The sequence below is a fragment of the Lonchura striata genome, chromosome 29, assembly GCF_046129695.1.
Source record: "Lonchura striata isolate bLonStr1 chromosome 29, bLonStr1.mat, whole genome shotgun sequence".
NCBI classification, from domain to species: Eukaryota; Metazoa; Chordata; class Aves; order Passeriformes; family Estrildidae; genus Lonchura; species Lonchura striata.
This window is the reverse complement of record NC_134631.1, coordinates 6,687,639-6,708,275: the sequence shown is the minus strand read 5'-3', so window position 1 is coordinate 6,708,275 and position 20,637 is coordinate 6,687,639. Positions and strand designations below refer to the sequence as shown.

Here is a 20,637-nt window from a genome sequence, read left to right as displayed (position 1 = left end):
AGTTGAAAGAAGATGGTATTCAGGTTGTTAGAGAAAGTGGGAAACAGAGGCAGAGGACTTGTGAAGAAATGTGAGGAATGGACTATCACATCTAAAATGGACAACACCAAAATACACCAAAGGAGTGTTGAAAAGGACTTGCATAGAAAAATCAGCAAAAAGGAGTGACAAGGGAAACAGAGGGCAAGCCTGGATTGAGCACTGTACTCAGCAGCGAGAAGATCACACGTACCTGCTGTGGGCAGCAACCCCACAGGCAGGGGAGGTGGGGGTATAAGCCATGCCAGACCTCTGTCATTCCTGTTTCTGTCTCTCATTTGTTGTCTTTTCCCTTCTGAGATAGCAGCAAGATCGTGTCACAAATGCTACAGAAAGTATTACATGGAAAGAAACCAAAGTTCCTTTTTGGTACACACACCCATGTCAACAGCCACAGACCCACCCAAATTGAGTACCTGCAAGCAAAATGGGGAAAAACTGCAGTGTACCAGAATAGGTTGGCTTTAGACTATTTATTGGCTAATGAAGGGGGTGTTTGTGGAAAGTTTAATATATCAGACTGTTGAAAATAGATGACAACGGGGAGGTCATCCTAGAAAAAAACAACCCAGACACCAATCCAAAAATGGGAAAACAGTGTTAAAAATTAACTGGTGGGGTAATGTACTGTGGCTGGGATGGTGGAAGAGATGGGGAGTCTTCCTTTTATGTGTTACAACTGTTATAAATGAAAATTTGTCCAGCCAAATTAACATGAAAAAATAAAATATTTATTTTGCAATCAAATTCTATCTAGGCCAGCCACAAGGAAAGAACAGAGCCGAGCCCGGGGTCGGCCCTGGGTGTGCAACAAAGAGGTCAGCCTCAGCAGAGGTTTTCCTCTAAGCCCACACACCTCCATCCTGGCACAAGCAGTTGTTATAGGGAAAATTCTGCCTGAGGCCAAGATTTTGGCAGTCAGTGTTCTCTTCAGAGTCCACATGTTAATAAGATTTTCTGCTTTGGTGATGAGGGAGAACAATTCAGTGTCTGGAGTTTGTTGAATCCCTTGATGAAATTTACGGGAGGGAACGCTGCATTCACCTGTGCCTGCCCAAGGATTTCCATGATATCCATCTCGGGTCCTTCAGGCAAGGATCAGCACCGGGGGTTCCTGTATCTCCCCAGCCATGGCCCATCTCCTGGGGAGCCGCACCTTCTTACTTGTAAATCAGTTTCCAATATACACCCGGTCTCACCTGCGAGGGTGGGGGGGGGAATCCTTATACAAACGTGTAGAGTGTTAGAGTGTTCTAACAAATTAACAAATATTCAATGTCACATATATCATACTAGAAATGGCACCAATTATATCTGCTACATATAACAGTATGGTAAATGTAGCTTTGTAGATAAAATTAAGCTTTAGTAGTTAAAAGAGAAAATATGCATGTGTGTGTTGGGGGGTGGTTTAAGGAATGAGATACTCACTTCAAGGAACATGCAAATTCTCCAAAGAGCAATTTATGGTTTTCTTATTAGAAGAAGCTGATTTCTTCATGCCTTGCTCAGACTCAAAGACCCCGTGGGAATTAAAGAAAGCAGTTGACATACAACAGACAGAGTTTTTTGTTTCAAATAGAATGTATGCATAACCATGAAGGATATATGAATATGCAACAGTGTATTGTTTTAGGGGTGACTTCTTCATTCACAAGGTACATTCCTCTTGGCTTAAGTGCCTGAGAGCATCTGGACCTCAGATATTCTTTCCTTTTTATTGTCTTGTAATTGTCCTAACTCTAAATTTTTATTAGTCTAATTATATTCCTATTTTTTTCACCATTTTAATATTATTAAACTTTTAAAATTCTAAAACCCAAGTGATTGGCATTTTTCACAAATTCCTATCAGGAGACAGAGAAACAATTTATCATTTCAATGGCATCATTTGATTACAAGCTGTCCTCGGAATAAGAACCAACCAGACAGCTCCAGCTCCTGACCTTCCTGCCGACCAAGCCACTGAAATGAGGAACACAACATTTCACCAGGGGATGGGATCAGATTATCTGTTAGCAGAAAAAAAAGCAGTTTGTGGAAAACTAAATTACTCAAACTGATGTTGGCAAAGAGATGACAAGGGGAAAGTGTTGAAAAAGATAATTAAGGAAATAGGAAAGCAGTTTCTGTATTGGTCCAAGCAAGGAAAAGATGGGAATGGGACACGGTTTCTTGGCTCCCCGGCAGACCAGGGGTTAAACGTTGGGTGTCTCCTGGATTTTCCCCGGAAAGAGCCCATCTCTGCACTGAGGCATCTTTTTTCATTTGTAAATTAGGTCTTTCTTTCCCTGCCAACTGTGGTTTCTCCAGCCACGGCTGCAGCCACTGCTCATTTAAAACTTGAAGATTCTTTTTCTAGAGGCACAACAGACTTGATGTATATTTTTCATAAGCACAAATTATTCCATAACACATATTACAATGGGGCTGCGGAGATCCCCTGCAGGTCCATGGGGATGCAGAGATCCCGCAGCTGGGAGCAGGGAGGCGTGGGGAAAGCTGCATTTAAGAGTCTGCACTGACTTCTCCTTCTCCTGCTCCGAGTCTTTGGAGTTTTCTGCCAGAAATCTCTCCCCTGCCCCACTCACCCACAGGGCTTGGGGCAGGTTTCCCTTTTCGGGGGAAATCAAAACGAAGCACTGATGCGCTAACGAGGGGCAGGCGAAGTGAGGCTCCTGGGCTTCCCGCAGAGGCGGAGGCACGGGAGGCGCAGGGCCGGGAAAGCCGTGGCGGGAGGCGCGGAGAAGTTTGTTTGTGTGGGCAGCTCAATCCCGGCTCGGCCCGGGCCCGTGCCGGGGCTGTTCCTCATCTCCGGCTTTCCCCTCACGCAGCCCGGGGGCGCCGAGAGCGCGGGGCGAGGCGGGGCCGTGCGCAGAGCCCGCCCCGAGCTCGCTGCCATTGGCCGCCGGTGCCGTCAGTCGCGGTCGCGGCGCGCTGATTGGTGGGAGCGGGGCGCGGCGCGGCCCCGGCGGCGGGCTGAGGGCGGCCGTGGCCGCGCAGCGCCGCCATTGGCCGAGCGGCTGCGCGGGCCCGGCAGCGGCGGCAGCGGCCGGAGCGCGGTGAGGCGGCGGCGGCGGAGCTCGGAGGCGGCCCCGGCGCAGGTGGGAGCCGCGCTGGGCTCTGCGGGGGCTCGGGGCTGGCTGCGGGCGGAGGGGGCGGCAGGGGGCTCCGGCGGCTCGCCGGTGCCGTGTCCGGCCCGTGCCGGCCCCGGGCTGAGGGCGCTGCGGGAGCGGCTGCCCGCGGTCTCCTTCCCGCCGGGGCCGGGCAGGAGCCGCTGCCGGAGCAGCGCTGGCTCGGCCCGGCTGCTGTGGGTAGGACAGAGGGGCTGCCCCGCGGCCGGGAGCGGGCGGGGAAATTCCCGTCGCCGGAGGTTCGTGTGCCCGGGGGAGAGCGAGGAGTCCTGTCAAAGTGACTTTATTGCCGAGCAGGGGCAGAGGCCGTGGGGCATTTGCCGTGCGCTCTCTGCCGTGGCTGTAGTCCGCAGCCTCCTTTTTATCCTCATTTTCCCGGCCGCATCTCCCTCTGCCTTTGCCCACCGGCTGAGTTCCTTGGCAGGTTCCGACTTCCCGATGCGCCTGCTGCCTGTGCTCGTTAATGTGCACCCTCCTTTTGTGAAACAGCCGATATTCATGGCTCGGTTAAGTCTTTGTTCTTCTCCTCGAAGTTCGGGAATGTAACGGGATTTTGAGCAGCTCTCTGGGTCAATTTGAAACATTTATTGGACCTGATGCTTTCTCCCCTTATCTACATGTGCCTGGCCCTATCTCCAGGCAGATTCACTCCTTGACTCTGTTTTGTTCTTCCCGGGTCCTCTTTGGTTTTGGGATTATTCTCGGTGCCCTCATTCCCTGTCCTTTTGTAGCCGTTTGTGGATCAGGAGGCCTGGCTGCCACCTGCATGCCCTGGCTCAGCTGCTGGATGAGCTGCATTGCCAAGGTGTGGAGCATGGTAAAAAGATGAGAGTTGCTGCAGCACAGAAGAGGAGAAGCAGCATTCCTTTAACCCCTGGTCTGCCAGTGCACCACAAAATCGTGTCCCATTCCCATCCTTTCCACATTTGGGCCAGAACATGAGCTGCTTTCTTATTTCCTTTGTTAGCTTTTTCACCAGTTTTCCTTGGTCATCTCTGTGCCAACAGTAGTTTGAGTCACTGAGTTTTCCATAAACTCCTCCTTTTTCTGCTAACAGATAATCTGATCCCATCCCCTGGTGAAATGTTGTGTTCCTCATTTCAGTGGCTTGGTCAGCAGGAAGGTCAGGAGTTGGAGTTGTCTGGTTGGTTCTTATTTGGAGGACAGCTTGTAATTTAATTATGCCATTGAAATGATAAATGGTTTATCTGTCTCCTGATAGGAATTGGTTTGGGTTCTCAGGGGCTGGTCCATGGTGTTGTAGGATTTGTTCTGGTGGCCCTTCATCTTTTCCCCATTTTGGGGTGCTCCCTTCAGCTGGGGCTCCATCAATTGACTGATTTTCTCTAATGTAAACATCAAATACTTGTATTCTAACTGATTTTTCTGAACTTGTGGTAGCAAAAACCCCAATGCTCTAATCCACCCTATAAAACATAGACAGTGACAGCAGATGTTGGAGTGGGCAGAGGGATGATCCCCCCCCTTATTTTAGTGAAGTTTTCCCAACATTCTCCATTTGCTGTTTCCCTTTGCAGCTTCAGCCATTTCTGTTGCAGAGTCAGAGATCCTCACCACGGGCTCTGCCTTCAGCTGTGCAGATTCCATCTGTGGGAGATGGCAGAGTTTGGGGTGAGGGGGCAGAGGGAATCAGCCCAATTCCAGCCCCAGGCAAGAAACCCAAATACATTGTCCATGCTTTATCCCAGCACTGTCAATTTGCATTTCTTAAGCTCCTCTCCAGGCTGCTGGAAGGAAAATTCTCTTCCAGAGCAGCCATTGATGACTCATATGTGGCCACCCCAGAATATGCTGCTTTTATTTTTTCTTTTTAAAGCATATTTTTAAACACACTATTAACTGTTAATGAGTTAAAGGATCACCTTTGTGATAAATGAATGCTCCAATTTATTAATTAATGAAAATTTATTAAATGATCAAAGTATAAATTTAGAGAAAAAAAAAAAGAAGAGCCACAATCCAGTCAAAAAGGGTCAGTGCAGAGCCTGGGTACTGGTGCTGGGCGAGACACAGGTCTGATCGCTACAGCAGAGGGTCCCCTCTGTTTCACACCGACTGTCCTGCCCGAGGCAGAGTCCCTTTCCTTCCTTTCAGGACTGCACATATTCCTGTGGAGTTCTTTCTCTGCAAGGAGCTGAACAAAACCATGGCCGGGGAGTGATAAACATCCAGGGAACAAAACCATGTCCGGGGAGTGATAAACATCCACGATGTGTTCCCAGAATCCAGGAATCCAGTATTGAGATGTATCTCACAGATGGCTCCAGCTATCTCAGTCTTAGATATTTATCAGGTATTCATCATCCTGGTGGATCACCTTGAGGAACACCCATCTGTGGGCTGGCCACATTCATTCATTTGTAAATGAAGATCTCCTTCCTCTTGTCCAGGTGGTTTCAACACTGTGATGCAATCCCCGACACTGACTTGTGTGCTTAAAAATCTTTTTATAAGGGTATTTCTTACCAATACATACATAAAATATATATGGCAATTTTTATCTGCATGAATTATCCCATATACACAAAACAATCCCTCCCCTTCTACATAAACATAGTAATTCCTGCTTTCTAAACTTTCTACATAATTATGTGTGACTTTACTTCTACCCTGTACTACTATCCCATTTCCTAGTTCTTTATAAGGAGAGAAATCTCTTAGTTCCCTCAAGGCTTATTATCCCACTCTTGTCTTGGAATTCCCTGGTACAATTTGTAGACATCCCCTTCTCCCTGTATCTGCTCTTTGAATCTGGCCAAAGCATCTGCTGCCCTACCGTGTAGATTTTCCTCCCCCAATTTCATTATTTTTGATACCTGATTTGTTTTTCCCATAGCACATTCTGGGTCTGTGGGCATGGCAGCCACCTGCATACCCTGCACTACTGAGTGTATCGACCTGATAAAGCATGGTATCAGGCAGGGTAGGAATATGATCCCAGCTATTGAACACAATATAAAAAAATATTACCTTTTTCCACCATGCTCCATCAAACAGATGATCCCACCAGGATGCTTGGAGTACGGAGTTCCATTTTTGTACTGGGACATGTGCTACCCTTTTAATTTCTGTCACAGGCCTCTGATGGTTTCTCCATAGTCATCAATCTCTATAGAGCATTATGATTCATTAAACTTTCCACAGACCCCTACTCCCTCTGCTAGTAAATAGTCCAGGGCTATTCTGTTTTGATACACAAAGGCTCATTTGGGAGTGTTGTTTAGACAACAGCTCAAGGGCATTTGAGGTGTGGTTAGAGACCATGTCTACCACTGCCCAAAATCTTATTAGTCGGTTTAACAGATAAATTGGGGTCCTATACCCCCAGCTTTCATCCTGGGCCCATGTTGCAGGACCATAATCCTCTATTATTCTTTCTGCTGGCCACTTCTCGCCCAGGTCTGACCCCCACCAAAGATAGGGAATTTCTTTTTCAAATCCCTTCTTCTTCTGCTCAAAGTTTCGTATAAGGGGGCCCCTAGTGAGCTGTGTTCTGATTGAGGTAGGGTAAAGAAAACGTGTCTGATCAATTGAATAGTGCATGATCCTCTCCACCACTGAGGTAGTTTGCTGTATGCTTTCTTCCCACAAATCCAATATAAACCATTCAGGGCTTTCCACCTGACTTTTGTGTTTTTGGGTTTACTCCAGAATCCTCTCAATTCATCTAAGGATTGGTAAAGGTTAGCTCCAGAGCCTTTGTTCCAGCAGTGTTCGATTTTTTTCTCTCCATTCACATTTAGTGCCTTTTTCCCAGCTCCAGTACCCTACTAGGTACCTACTAGGTACTGGAGTACTCCAGTAGGGATTTCTGGCTGCCAGATTCTGCTTTTGTTAAGGGAATTTACTGTTGGAGTGGACAGACATGAAGTGTATCCCACCATTTCGGTGTGCTCCTTTCCCTCCCTGCTAATGCAAAATGTCCCAATTATAGCATTATCCCATTTCAGGAGTTGATCTAGAGCTAAGCTCTCACCTTTTCAAGGCCACTTCTCTGCAGACTTGAGCCCTCTGCAGATCCAGCAATTGGACAGCCCCAATTCTGTTGCAGTTTCTTGCATCAGATCCACAAATAGGTTTTGATTGGAGGCAGGGAAACTCCAACTGGTATATTGTTTTTTGAGCTGATCATATTGCTCGCTTAGGGTTCTCAGCCTTTCTTGCTCCATCCTTCTTTTTCTCATCTCTGCCTCTTGTCTTTTTAGTTCCTGTGATACCTGTTTAATTTTGCTCTCCGGGTCCACTCCCTCTTTGTTCTTGAAAAGCAGAACATCCTGTCATATTGCAAACAAACACGGTCATCCTAATGCTCTAAAAGGTCCAAGATAACTGACTCATTTTTGAGGGACATCTTGGTCTCATATTTTAAGTTCTTCCCGACCCAGTATGTCTGTCCACCCATAACACACATTCCCAAGTGGTTATTGTCATAACACAGTGGGTTAGCCTGAAAGTATGCTACAAACACTGACTCCATCCTTCCCCCAGTCCATACTGTGCGGTTACATTTATCACAGATTGGGACAGATATCTGTTCAACATTTCTTTTATGTACCTTGTGCTCTGACTGCCTGTCCTTGGGGGTCGCCCTTTGTGAGTAACACCTTATTCTTTCTTTTAGCTTGCGTATCCCCTGCTGGGTGCCGTTTATGGGACAGTGCCCGCTTATCTTACCCTTGCCGCAGTTCCTTGGGGCTGGGGCTGTCGGAGCCTCCGATTCCCCGTGTGCTCTCCGGACAGTCTGTATGCAGAGCCCGCACCTTCACCGGGGCCTCACACCTCTGTGCTGGGCCAGTCAGTGCAACGCGTGCTGGTCTTGAGGCACATTGCTGGACTCAGATTGATCAGGATCCCCACGATTATTATTCCTCTGCCTTTGCCTGTGCCCACTGGGTTGCCACCAGTGGTGAGTTAAACCATTTTCTCGGCAGCAAGAATAGTCTTCTGTGGTGTCATACCTGGACTGAGCTGCATACCTCCGTTTAAAGATGCTCCACCTTGGTAGTTTAACTGTATCTGCACTGCAGGGTACTTTATTTAACCTCCGGCACTCAACAGTAATGATTTGAGCTTTTGATCTCAATTTTCCCCTTAGCCTGTTTTGAAACAAATGAAAGCAGATCTCAGAGTCCGCTTCGATTATTCCTAGGCTTGTGGCAAGCTCTTGTTGCTGTCGAGGCAGGATGGGAATGAATAGACTTGACTCAGAAGGCTGCTGAGAGTAAAACTCCCATTTATTCAAAATACACAGCTCTTTTATACAGAGCTTTGCAAGGATCAAATCTATTTGTTCTGAAGTGAAAACAACCCAGACCATTGGTGCAAAAGGGCTTGACACACAGTGATAGAACTTAACTATAAACAATGTGAAAAACAAGAGAAATAAAGCATTATTTACATTCTTTCCCAGCTCTTTCCCAGCTTTTTGCCTGGCTAGAAACTCTGTTTCTTTCTTTGACTGAATCTGAGACCCACAGCTCTAAGATATGGCTAGTTCCCCTTCTAGGCACTTATCACATAAACCCTTTGGCCAATATTCCCTTCTACAGTGTGTGACCCAAACCTTGTTACAATACTCACATTTGAAATATACAAATGGATAACATTCACAATGAGGTTCAGTGCATCTTATCAGATCCCTGTCAGTCATTTACTTGGCCACCACAAGGTTATCTTCAAATCCCCAGGAGGAGAGGTGACTTTTCACTCTGGCATCTCTTCCTGGTGCTCGACCTTCTTCACTCGGGATGCGTGTGTCCACCCCTTTTCTGCTGTTTGTATTGCTGTATCTGTGGTTAAGAGGACAAGAAAAGGGCTTTCCCAGTGAGGTGTCAGTGGGGCTTCTCTCCACGTTTTTATGAGCACTTTGTCCCCAGGTTGTACTTTATGTGTGGAAAAACCTAAAGGGGCACCTTGTGTTATTATTCCCTGCTTCTGCAATTCCTGCAGATTCTTACTTATGGCTATGAGATACGGCTGTGTCTGTGCATCTTCTATCCTCGGATGCCCCACTGGCGTACCATGTTCATATGGCATCCCATACAGCATTTTGAAAGGTGACACTCCAGTCTCAGAGTGAGGCATGGTCTGGATATTTAGCAAGGCTAAGGGGAGGCGCTCTAACCAGGACATTTTTGTTTCCAAAATCAATTTTGCTAATTGAACCTTTAATGTTTGATTTATCCTTTCAACTTGTCAGAGCTCTGAGGCTGCCATGGGGTGTGGTATTCCCACTGGATCCCAACAGCATTGGCTTGTTGTCTAATAATTTTTGAGGGGAAGTGTGTCTCCTGGTCCGCATCTATGTATTTTACTAACCTATATCAGGGTATGATTTCTTCTAGTAGAAATTTTGATACTGTCTGAGCCATCACCTGAGAGCTCAGGAGGGCTTCTACCCTGTGGGTTAGTTTGTCCACTATTACCAATAAAAATTTATATCTCCCCACCTTAGGCAGATCAGTAAAATCTACCTGAATCCTTTTGAAAGGTCTGTATGCCACTGGGTGACTTCCCAGTGCCACCTGCCGTGTTTTTGCCTGATTAATCTTTTGACAAATCATACCCCCCTGCACCTCTTGTTTTACCAGTTCATAAATCCCCTTGCACCCGAAGAATCCAGGGAATTGCTCTGCCAGGGCCTGGACTCCCCTGTGTGTTTGTTGATGTAATCTCCTCAGGATGTTTCTGCTGTAGTCTTTAGACAACAGCTCCCTCCCATCTGGCAATTTCCACTTACCTCCTTCTAGCTGGCCTCCTATCTTCTTGTACCCCTCGATTTCCTTCAGGAAGGGGTGGGGAGGATATTCCTGTACCTCCCCTTCTTCGATTCCTGGGGTACTTACCTTCATTAGAGGCATGCTTTTGGCCTCTTTGTCTGCTAAATTGTTCCCTTGGGTCCTGAACTGCATTCCTGTCTGGTGCCCTTTCACGTGGACTATGGCAATTGCCTCTGGCCCCCTTATAACCTTTAAGATTTGCCTGATTATTTCTTCATGCACTAGCCTCTTTCCCTGAGTATTGAGTAACCCTTGTTCTTCCCAAATCTTTCCAAATATGTGTACCACCCCAAATGCATAATTTGAATCTGTAAAAATTGTTCATTTTTTCCCTTCTAATTTCCACAGGGCCCTCAATACTGCGTACAACTCACAAGCTTGTGCTGACCATCCGGGATTCAGGGGTCCTGATTCCACTACCTCCCTGGTTTTGCCATCAGGAAATATCCTGATTTCCTTTTCCCATCTATGACCCTTGCAGAACCACCCACAAACCATTTTTCACCTTCTTCTAAATCTGGCATTATTTTGATCTGCAGCTCCACCCCTTCTGCGCAGTCATGGGAAGGCACTCCTGCGGCTTCCCCAGCCAGGAATCGCGCGTGATTTTGCACCGAGGTAGTTCACAATTCCAAATCCCGGGAGTGGATTAATACAGCCTCATATTGTAGGAGCCTGGCGTCAGTTGGCCACTTGTCAGCCTTTTGCTGCAGAATGCCCCGACGGTCACCTGCGACCAGGGACCTCAGATAACGGGAAGCTGGACAGGACAGAACACACATCCAACCAATATGATTAATGCAACGTTCTCCATTTATTCGAGAGAAGATGGCAGTTTTTATACACTTCTATATAGTTTATAGTTTACAAAGCACTCTCATTGGCAAGCTAACATTGTTTACCTTTGTCTTAAAGTGGCCTAAACCTTACACTATAAACCTATACTACTTTACACCCAGACAGCCCAGTGCTTCGCATCACACCTTAATACAATTTCTAACTGCGCCACAAGCTCTTAATTTCTAACTGCGTCAGAGGCTGGAAGGCCTCACAAGCCCCAAATCTGTGGCCTAGACTGAGGGGAAGCTCAGTTCTCACTCCAGACATAAATCATGCCCTCTCTCTCAGAAATTCTGTAACAGTCACCTTCTTAGCCTCCTCCACCAATACTGTCACTGCTGCAATTGCTTGTAAGATCCCTGCTTACAGGATCTAAAAGCTTTGATACATACCCCACCAGCTTCTTGGCCCCTGCCCAATCCTGCATTAAAACCCCATGGGCAGTGTGATTACTGATGTCCAGGAAGAGCTGAAAAGGTTTCTTTACATCAGGGAGGCTCAACTCAGGAGCTGCCGCGAGGGTTTATTTTAATTTCTTGAAACCCTCCTCATCCTGCTCTGTCTACTTTAGCTTGTCCGTGATAAGCTTTTCATGAAGAAACTTTTCCTTCTCACTATATCCCTTGATCCATTGCCTGCAGTATCCTGGAAGCCCCAGCAGCTGCCTGACCTCCTTTTTTGTTCATGGAGGGGGTAAAGTAATGATACCTGTTATCCTGTCCGGATCCAACTTCTTACCTTTTGTTAACCAATGCCCTAGGTACTTGACCTCAGGCTCTGTGAACTGTAATTTCAATTTGAGACCTTCAACCCTTTTTCCCCAAAGAGGTTTAATAGTGCTATGGTCCCACACATCCTCCTCCCTGAGTCCGGCTGCCAATAGGTCATCTACGTATTGTAGTAATTTGGTCCCTTTAACGGGCACAAACTCACTTAAGAGTTTTTCAAGGGCTTGTCCAAATAGGTTTGGTGAGTACAGAGAATAGATTTACCACCCTCAAATCTTGCACCAGCCTGTAATTACCATCTGCCTTCTGTACTGCCAAGGTAGGAGTGTAATGTCTTGACATGCACAGTTCCAATGTGCCTTTCTTTATTAGATCTTCTATTACAGCCTTCAGCCCATTCCTGCCTTTCATGGGAATGCAGTACTGTTTAATCCTGATTGGATCCTCCAGTCTCTGGATCTCAGTGTGAATTGGCTCCATGTTTAACCTCCCCGCCTCTTCCTGAGTGGAGTGTTTAACCTCCCCGCCTCTTCCCAAATCACACTTTGGGATTTATCTCATTTTTGTCCTCAGCGGTTATTTTGTATAAACTTACTGTGAGCTGGGAGTCCTGTGCTATCAGGCTTATCCCCAGAGCTACCATTAGATCGACCCCCAGCAAATTATAATCTGCTTCTTCTACCAGTACTATGTTCCCCAGACAAAACTTATTTTCTATTTCCACATTTGTTAAAACCGGAACCTTAAAGGGTTCCCCTTTAGCCCCAATGACCACCATTGAATCCTTGCTTTTAGTACATCCAGGTGGCAGTCGCTGAACTGTAGTTCTTTCTGCGCCTGAATTGACCAAAAACACCAATTCTTGTTTTTGGGGTCTAATTTTTAATTTTATCAAGGGCTCTCCAGGTGTTCTGGACCCCAAATTATAAAGCCCCTGACACCTCTAATCCTCCTGGAAGATCTGTTCATCCTTCATTCTCTTCTTACAGTCTCTTTTGAAGTGCCCTTTCTGTTGACAGTAAAAGCACTCAGGGCTGCTTACCTGTTTGTTTATGCCTTTCTTCTGAGAGGGGTTAGGTTTTCCCTGGGGCTGTTGTGTTTGTGCCAGCTTTCCGGGATTTTGTATCTGCTCCTGTTTTTGCACTTCCCTTATTGCGCCACCAGTATCCTTGCCTGTGCTTTTTATTTTTCATCATTCCTTCTCATGTAAACCTTCTGTGTCTCCCTTAACAATTCTTGGAGGCTTTTCTCTTGACAAGTTTCTATTTTTTCTAGCTTTTTCCATATGTCCTCCCATGATTTAGCAACAAATTGTGTTTTAAACAGAATAGCCCCTGACAGGTGAATTAGGGTCGGTATCCGAATACATTTGGAGGCTCTTTCTCAGCCTCTCCAGCCATTTGGTGGGTATTTCATCCCTCCCCTGGCATTCCCCCAATGCTTTACTAATGTTCTGTCCCTTTGGTACCATCCCCCAAATTCCCTGTATTACCATGTTCCTTAGCCCTATCATTTTAGACTGATCCTTCTCTGCCTGGGTGTTCTATGATGGCCTCTGTTCAGGCTTTCTCTCGTGCCACTCCCTCCCTGGGGATTCCTGTGTTCTCAATCATTTATTGCAGCCTGCCGTATCATGTCCCATTCCTCAGCGTTGAATAACGACCTTAGAATGGCACAGATGTCATCATATGAATAGATGATGTTCCCCAAAAATTCATCCAGCCTCTCTGCCACCCCTAGAGGATTATCCATTAATTTCCGCATTTCCTTGCTGAAAGCTCTTACATCTCCCATATTGATCGGCACATTTACGTACCCAATGACTCCGGGAGCGGTTGGTACTTCCCTTAGAGGGTAAAGACTGGGTCTGTCCCCTTCCTCCTCACTATCATCATGGTTTTCTCTCCGTGTCTTGCACCGTGTTCTGCTAGCTGGAGGATAAGCAGTTTTCCCAGGGGGAGGTGTGTGCCCGGGATCGTCTGCCTGTTGTGGTGCAGGTGGGGCTGGGAGGGACCTGATGGGTCCGGCAGCACCGGAGCCGAGGGCTGTGTGTTACACGGCGGTGCCTGTGCCTGTGCAGGCTGAGGCGGGTGCCCCGCTGGTGCAGGCACAGGGGCCTGAGCCTGGGGAGGAGAATTCAGGTACAGGGGTGGAAGATTGTCCAAGGGCTCTGTCTTGGTTTGGAAAGGCAGGAGTCTGTGAAAGCAGGCAAGAGCCTCCTGTGAAATGGAAAAGGTAAACTCCCTCTCTCCGAATTACCACAATTTCAAAAAAAGCTCTTAGGTAAAGATATGGGAATGGGAATAACAGTTCGTTATTAGGAGAAAAACTAAATAAAAATAATAACAATAAAAATGTAATTAGTACAAACAAAACTAGTGATAGAGTAGGAAACCTAACACCCTGAGGAGTTAGGGTGTTGGCAGTAGTCTAGATAAATGGTGGCTGTTTTTCCTGGAGTGGCAGATGAAATGCTGCTGGATTGGTGATCTCTAGAAGGGTGGAGTTTTCTTTGGAGGTCTGGTAGTAGTTGGGCTTGGTCTTCCTCTGGGAATCCAGCAGAGAAATGAGCTGCTTTTCTGGAAATCCAGCTAATAGCTGCTCAGTGTCCCAAAAAGTGCTGATTTTATGCAGGTAGGAATGATTGGCTCCTCCCTCTGGGTGGAGCATCTCACAATGGGATGATGTAACTTTACTGGTCATGAAGTGAGTCATTCAATGGTCCATGAACAGAAGATATCTCCCCAGAGGGAGACATTGTTCTTGGAAGAGATAAGAAAACTGCCCAACCTCCAACAGACGGCAGATAGAATACCTGCTTATCTTACAAGTCAGGACAATTATTTCGGAAAGTTATTCTCATAGTGTAATCTTGTCTCTGAAACTGCAGGGAAAAAAAATTTCCAACAATATCTTTAGTGCTAGAGAGTCAAGGCATTCCTTGGTTCTGGCAAAGATGTGCAACAGAAATCATTTCATTCACACATAGGCTGGCTGTGCAGAGAAAATTATCCCATGACATGTGAGTTTTAGTAGATTTTCCTAAATTTATATAGTCTGAACCAATCTAAATCCATTGGTTTAATGCTCATTGCTTCCAAGTTGTGTAGTTTTTAGTATTTGGTTTCCTACTGGACCCAGATTTCTTTGCCTCTGATGTTAATTAGGTTCGAACTCCTGGATTTCCTTCTCAGCCTTTTGCAGACCAGGTGCCTCTAACTCTGCCGGGGGCAGTGTCTGGGGTAGGTGTTGGTTGCTGTTTGCTGCTGGGCACTGATGTTTTGTGGGTATCTTTTGGGGTATTCCCAGTGGGTTGAGATGTTAAACTCATCTCCACTGAGTGGTGTAACAGCCCTTAACAAAACCTTTAAAATTTCTTTCCCCAAGGCAAAGGCAAACCAAGCCTGAGTAGAGAAATAATTTTTTTTTTTAATGAAACTTGCTACATTTTCCACCAACCCAGCTAATGCAGTGTGAGTGTAAGTGAGTGGAATTGTCCCAGTGTGTCCCCAGCAGCTGTGGCAGTGCAGGCCCAGAGAGCACTGAAGCTGCAGCAGTGGCAGCAAGGGCTGGCCCCGGTGGCTGGAGCTGCCCAGGGAGGGTGGCCAGGCCGAGGATTTCAGCAGAGGATGTGTGGGCAGGCCCAGGGCCTTGCCCCGCTGTGGAGCCCTGGCTGCTGCTGCGCTGCCTTCAGTGCAGGCTCAGGGGGGCCTCCCATCCTCCTGCTGCAGGCGGGAAGTGCAAATCTCCGGGGCTGCAGAGACCTGGAGCCCAGGCTGAGGGGTCCCCCCGTGTTCAGCTGTGCTGGCGGCTGTTTCTGGCCTCGGGGCCCCTTGGCATGGGCCACGCCACTTGGCCACCAGTGGTGCTGCTTTGCACTCCTTAGGCAGAGCCCATGTCCTGCTTGGATGTTGGCAGCAGCAAAGTGCCAAGGCAGGCTCTGTGCCAGCCCAGCTTCCTGGGGGAGAGATTGCACCAGAGACAGGATTCTGGCCACAGACTGCTTTAAATGTGCATCCCTTATCTGCACCCTGCACTGGGTGGAGAATTCCCAGGGTAAGGAATTCACAAGGTCAATTCCAAGGGGAAATAATTGAATATCTGCCCTGGCTCTGGCTCTTCTTCTTGCCCAAGCCAATGGCAAAAGCCATACCCATGGCATCTTGGTTTCTATCCCCAGCTTCCAAAGGTGTTTCTTTCTTTCCCCATTCATTCTTTGTACCCAGCCTGAGCTCTGGGTCAAGAGGTCCCATTGTATTCCTAAAGCTGCCATAAGCCCCTGGAGGATCTTTCCTGTAAAATGAGTTCTGCTCTTTGAATCTGTTGTTTCCGCAATCCCTTTTATAGAAATTACTTCTTTTAGAGATGCCTTATTAAGTGATCCAGTGGTTGCTGAGCAATCAGAATTGCTTTTGCCCCCCTGTTAGGTGAGATGGTGTCACCAGAAGATATTGAAGCCTTCCTGCTCAGGGCATTTCAGTGCCAGGCTCTTACAAGCACACACAGCTGTGCCGGTTGAGCTGACCATGGGGGGTAACCTGTGCTTTGTCTGATTCCCTTTCCTCAATAACAGCGTGTCTTGGAACTCTTTTCCCTTCTGCTGCCCTTGAAGAGCCATCCACAAAGACATTTTCTGCCTGAGGCCAGGCAATGTCTCCTGAATCTCCCCCAGGCTGGGTCTGGAGCTGTGTCACTTGAATGCAGTGCTGGGTTTCTTCCCAGCCCCTCTGTGGGCTGTTCAAACAGGAGGCTGGGTTAAACCCTTCCCCTGTCCTTGTGGGAACTCATAATGTCTCTCAGACATTTTTAGAGGTTCCAGGCCTTGGTCAGAAGCATTGTAGACCCTGGCAGACAGCTGAAAAACAGCTGTGATTTTGAGTTTGAGCCATGGAATGAATGACCAACTTTGGAGGTGGAACAAGCAGTCACAAAAGGTTAGATAGTGTAGTAAAAGTAGTTACAAAGTAGAGGGGAAATTTTTTTAGTATCGTACAGGGGGGTTTTAACACATGTACAGGGGGGTTTTCACTTTGTACATGGGGGTCAGAAGTTTTAAGATGGAGGAAAGTGGGCTGATCCTGTTCTTCCTCCTTCTTTTTCCTTACCTCCATGTTCTTGGTGATGTTGGCACTCACAGATTGGTTTGGAGTAGAAAAACACTTGGCAACGTAGGTAGTAGGTATTGGGGAATAATTGTAAACATGTTATACATAATATATCTTATAAAAGATAGCAGCAGCCCTGGGCGGGGAGAGAGACGAAGAAGACAGCAGAGAGAGGATGTCAGGGTGTGTGTGTGCCTCTGCCCAGGCCGCTGATCAAATAGCCACAGTCCAAGAACATAATCTGTTAGATAACTAGCAATAAACTGCCTCGAGACCGAACAGCTAAAGCCTGTGGAGTTTGTCTTTGGAAGCACGGGTTGGAGGAGGAATTTCACCACCATATGAGACCCCAGAGCAAGGCTGGGGTTCTCACATGTCCTCACTTCTGAATCCTCCTGTGCCACTGAACAAGTTTCACACCGTAGTAACCGAGCATTGCTCATCCATTGCGAGGCTCTTTTGGTGATCAAAGCTTGAACTTGATGGGAGACTGGAACAGTTGGAGATCCTGTTGTCATCAATTTTGGGCCTCGGTTCTGTTGAATCTGTGGCTGCATAATTCTGCAGACAATGAGGCCACTCCGGCCATTGGGTGAAACATTTTGGCCCAAGGATTCCTTTGGCATGGCCCTGTTTAACATTCACCTACAATTCCAATTTCTTTTCTGTAGGGAGCACTGTGCTCCAGGACGGTTTAGGGGAATGGAGACGAGAGATCTCTGAAGTTGCTCTTGGGATATGAGGTTTATTAGGGATGGAGAAAGGTCTTGCTTGGAGCTGCCAGATGCAGCACCTGGCAAGCTTGAGGGGATGGGGGAGGGGAGAGACAAGAGGATGCTCTAGGACAGGGTGGAGGTCCCTCAGAGGGGGGAAGATACAAGAGAGCGTCTGGCCCCTCGGAGACCCCTTATCAGGGGCTTCAAGGTGGGCTGGAACAAGACTTGGGCCAATGGTGTTACAGGCACTTGATGTTTTAGGGGAGGGTTACAGGTGAACCATACATTTTGGGGGGTGAGATGGAACAGTTCTATTTGACTTTTGGACTTATCTGTAGGTAACGGTATTGTCCAGCCAGTAGGGAGGATTGTTTTCAGCATGGCTGTATTATGAATAATTATATTTATCCATCCTTCCCAACACTTTTCTGAGTCTGGAAGAGCCACAGCTGAGGCATCAATATTTTTGGTTGTTCATTTTCTCAAGTTCTGCTCTCTTTCTCCTGTCCATACCACAGCATGGAGGCTGTCTGGGGTTAAAAAGTCCTACAGTGTTCTGGCTGGAACAGAGAATCCTCAATCCAGGTTGTGTAATTCCTTTCTAATCCTCAGCATTGTCACAGCTCCTTTTTGTTCCTGGGTAGTGTTACTTCTAAGATTGCCCACACCCACTCTGGGTCATTCAAGCACAAACCTTCCGTCAAAATATATCCCAAATTTTTAACCTTTTTCTCCACCATTTGCCTTTTTTTTTACCAAGTAGTCAAAAGATTTTTCTTAGCCAGAAAATTCAGCCATTTCACAGAGGCTTTGTTTGTCTACCACTTGTTCTTGTCCTCCTCATTGGAGCCATCCGATTCCCTGACTGGCAGGATAGGAGTGCTGTAGGGAGACATCCCTGGCTCCAAGAGCCCTGCCTTTAGCAGGGACTCCATACCAGGCTGTGAGCCCTTCCTTCCCTCCCCTGGAACAGGGTGTTGCTTTTAGACACCACTTGTCCTGGTTGCTTCCAAGTAATTTGGAGAGGCTCCATATCAAATTTTCCCTCTTTCCATGGGGCTGCCCACACCTCTGGGTTCCCTTCAGCACAGGCCTTGCCAGACATATGACACAAAGGTACAGCAGCAATAGCCTCTGTATCACCTTTTACAATATTACAATGCCACCATCAGATTCCTTCCTAGTTAATTACAATCAGAGTAGGAAGAAAAAGAAAATAGTTTATTTCAAACCTATCCTCCACAGCTCCTAATAGTGATTGAACAAATGATACCAGCTCAGCTTTCCCATTTATTCCCAATAATGAAAACACTCCTTTAGAATTTTCCCCCCTTAGGTGTAAGATTCAGAGTGGATGGAGAGGCCCCTGTGTCCATCAGGAGAGGCCTCCTCTGGATGCAGACCCAGCCTGAATGTTCTCCAGGGCTCCAGTGTGGTGGGTCCCCGGTGGGATGGGAGCTCAGAGAGCCCTGCCAATCCATGTCCATGCAGGGGTGGACTTGCTCCTGCTGAGGGTGCTGCTGTCTGTGCTTGCAGTGTCCTTGTGGGCTGCAGCTGGAGCCCTGACTCCTTCCCAGGGGCTGTTTGGGTGGGCTCTGCCCTGGCCAGGAGGGCAATGCCTCTGCCAGGTGCTTGTGGCCGACCCCGTCATGCCCTGGGTGCTGGGGCCCCCTTGGGCCCTGGGGTTGATCCCTCAGGGGCTGAGGGAACTCTGCCGTGGCCTTTGCCTTCAGCTTGGCCTTTTGCTCATCCCTTCTTGCCTTCAGCTGCTGTGCCTTTGTGCCCAAGTGCTGCAGGGCCTTCTTGTGCCACTCCTGCAGCCCCGGTCACTGCCTGTGGGTGCTCATCCTGTGAGAGCTGCTGAGCTTTCTGCAAAACCTTTCCTTTCTGCAGGGACCCAAAGCAAATCCTGAACAGCAAATCCTGATCCTTCCATGTGCACTCTGCATTTCCCAGCTGTTCCTTTGTTTTCCCCGTTGTGCTCAGGGTCCCTGCCCAGCCCGTGTGGCAGAGCCGGTGCCTGTCCTGCCGCAGTGTCCAAAGGCGGCTCCCCCGGCGGGCAGGGCCGGCAGCTCCCCGGGGCCGGGCAGCGGCCGGGGCGTCCCGCAGCCTCCTGGGGGCCGGGGGCCACTGCCGGCCCTGCCCGGGGCTGGTGGGGTCAGGCAGCGCCCGGCGCTGAGCCCCGGCTGCCCCACAGCCCCGGCCCGGCCCTGCAGCTCCCCACAGGCCCCAGCCCGTGCTCCCGGTGCCGCACCTCTGCGCCCGGTGCTGCCGCTGCCACCGCAGAGAAACCCCTGGCATCCTGACCTCCTGCTTTTCCTGTCTGGGCAACTGGGACTTCAAAATATTAGCTGGCAAATTGTGAGGTTAAGACTCTGTGCAAAAACATCCCAATCCAGAGTATTTTTCTCTTCCTCCTCTTTGCCATCATCCTTTTTCTTACCACATAGATTCCTCCTGTTGCTTCTTGCCTGAACCATATTTTTGCACACTCCCCTTCACCTGATCCCTTCCCAGCACACCAACACCATCCATCCCCTGTTGTCCAAATCCCTTCTCCACTTCCTCAGTATTCTCCCAAGGGACCCTTCAGAGACATTTTGGGATCATCATCCCTTTGGCCAGGCCCCCTTCCTGGCTTTCCCTTTTCTCCCCTCCATGGGTGCCCTGCCATGTTCACTCCCCGAGGATCCCAGGGCACTCACTGATGAGATTTTCAGTGCTCTCTCCCTGCTGACTCTTCACAGACCCCCTGATGTGTCACTCGTCTGTCTCCTGGTCACTCCCGGGTCCCCAATCAATCTCCGGTGCCGCCGCCAGCCAAGGGAGCCGATCACCCAAAGTGGGTGAGGCACCTTCAGCTGCACTTGCTGCCCGCCGCCCCGGAGGGTGGAAGGAATTTGGGATGAGCCCCAGGGTGTGCGGGAAAATTGACATCAGCAGAGAATTCTGTCCACAAAGCAGACAGAGGAGTCCTGTAGAAGTAATTTAATTCCAAAAAATGGGAAAGGCCTTTGGACATTCCCGATGGGTTATCTCCAATTGTTGGAGCACACAGCCTCCTTTACATCCTAATTCTCCTGGCCACATCTCCCTCTGCTTTCCTCATTGGCTGAAGCACTTGAGAGGTACAGACTTCCCAATCCACCTTCTATATTCCCCCTTCATATACACCCCACTTCTATATGGCAAACGATATTCATGGCTCTGTTAAGGCTTTTTTATGTTTCTGGAAGTTCATGAATAGAGTAGGACCTTGTCTGAGCAGCAGTCTG

The 20,637-nt window shown here is 48.1% G+C and overlaps 1 protein-coding gene across 1 annotated transcript in view; it reads left to right on the top strand.

Annotated features, from left to right (window-relative positions):
• The window catches only part of LOC144247626 (uncharacterized), a 552,118-nt gene that overhangs the window by 81,278 nt on the left and 450,203 nt on the right, over positions 1-20,637 (top strand). Inside the window, 1 exon segment of the mRNA XM_077788934.1 lies at positions 6,396-6,409. Within this exon segment, the coding sequence (XP_077645060.1) occupies positions 6,396-6,409 (14 nt within the window).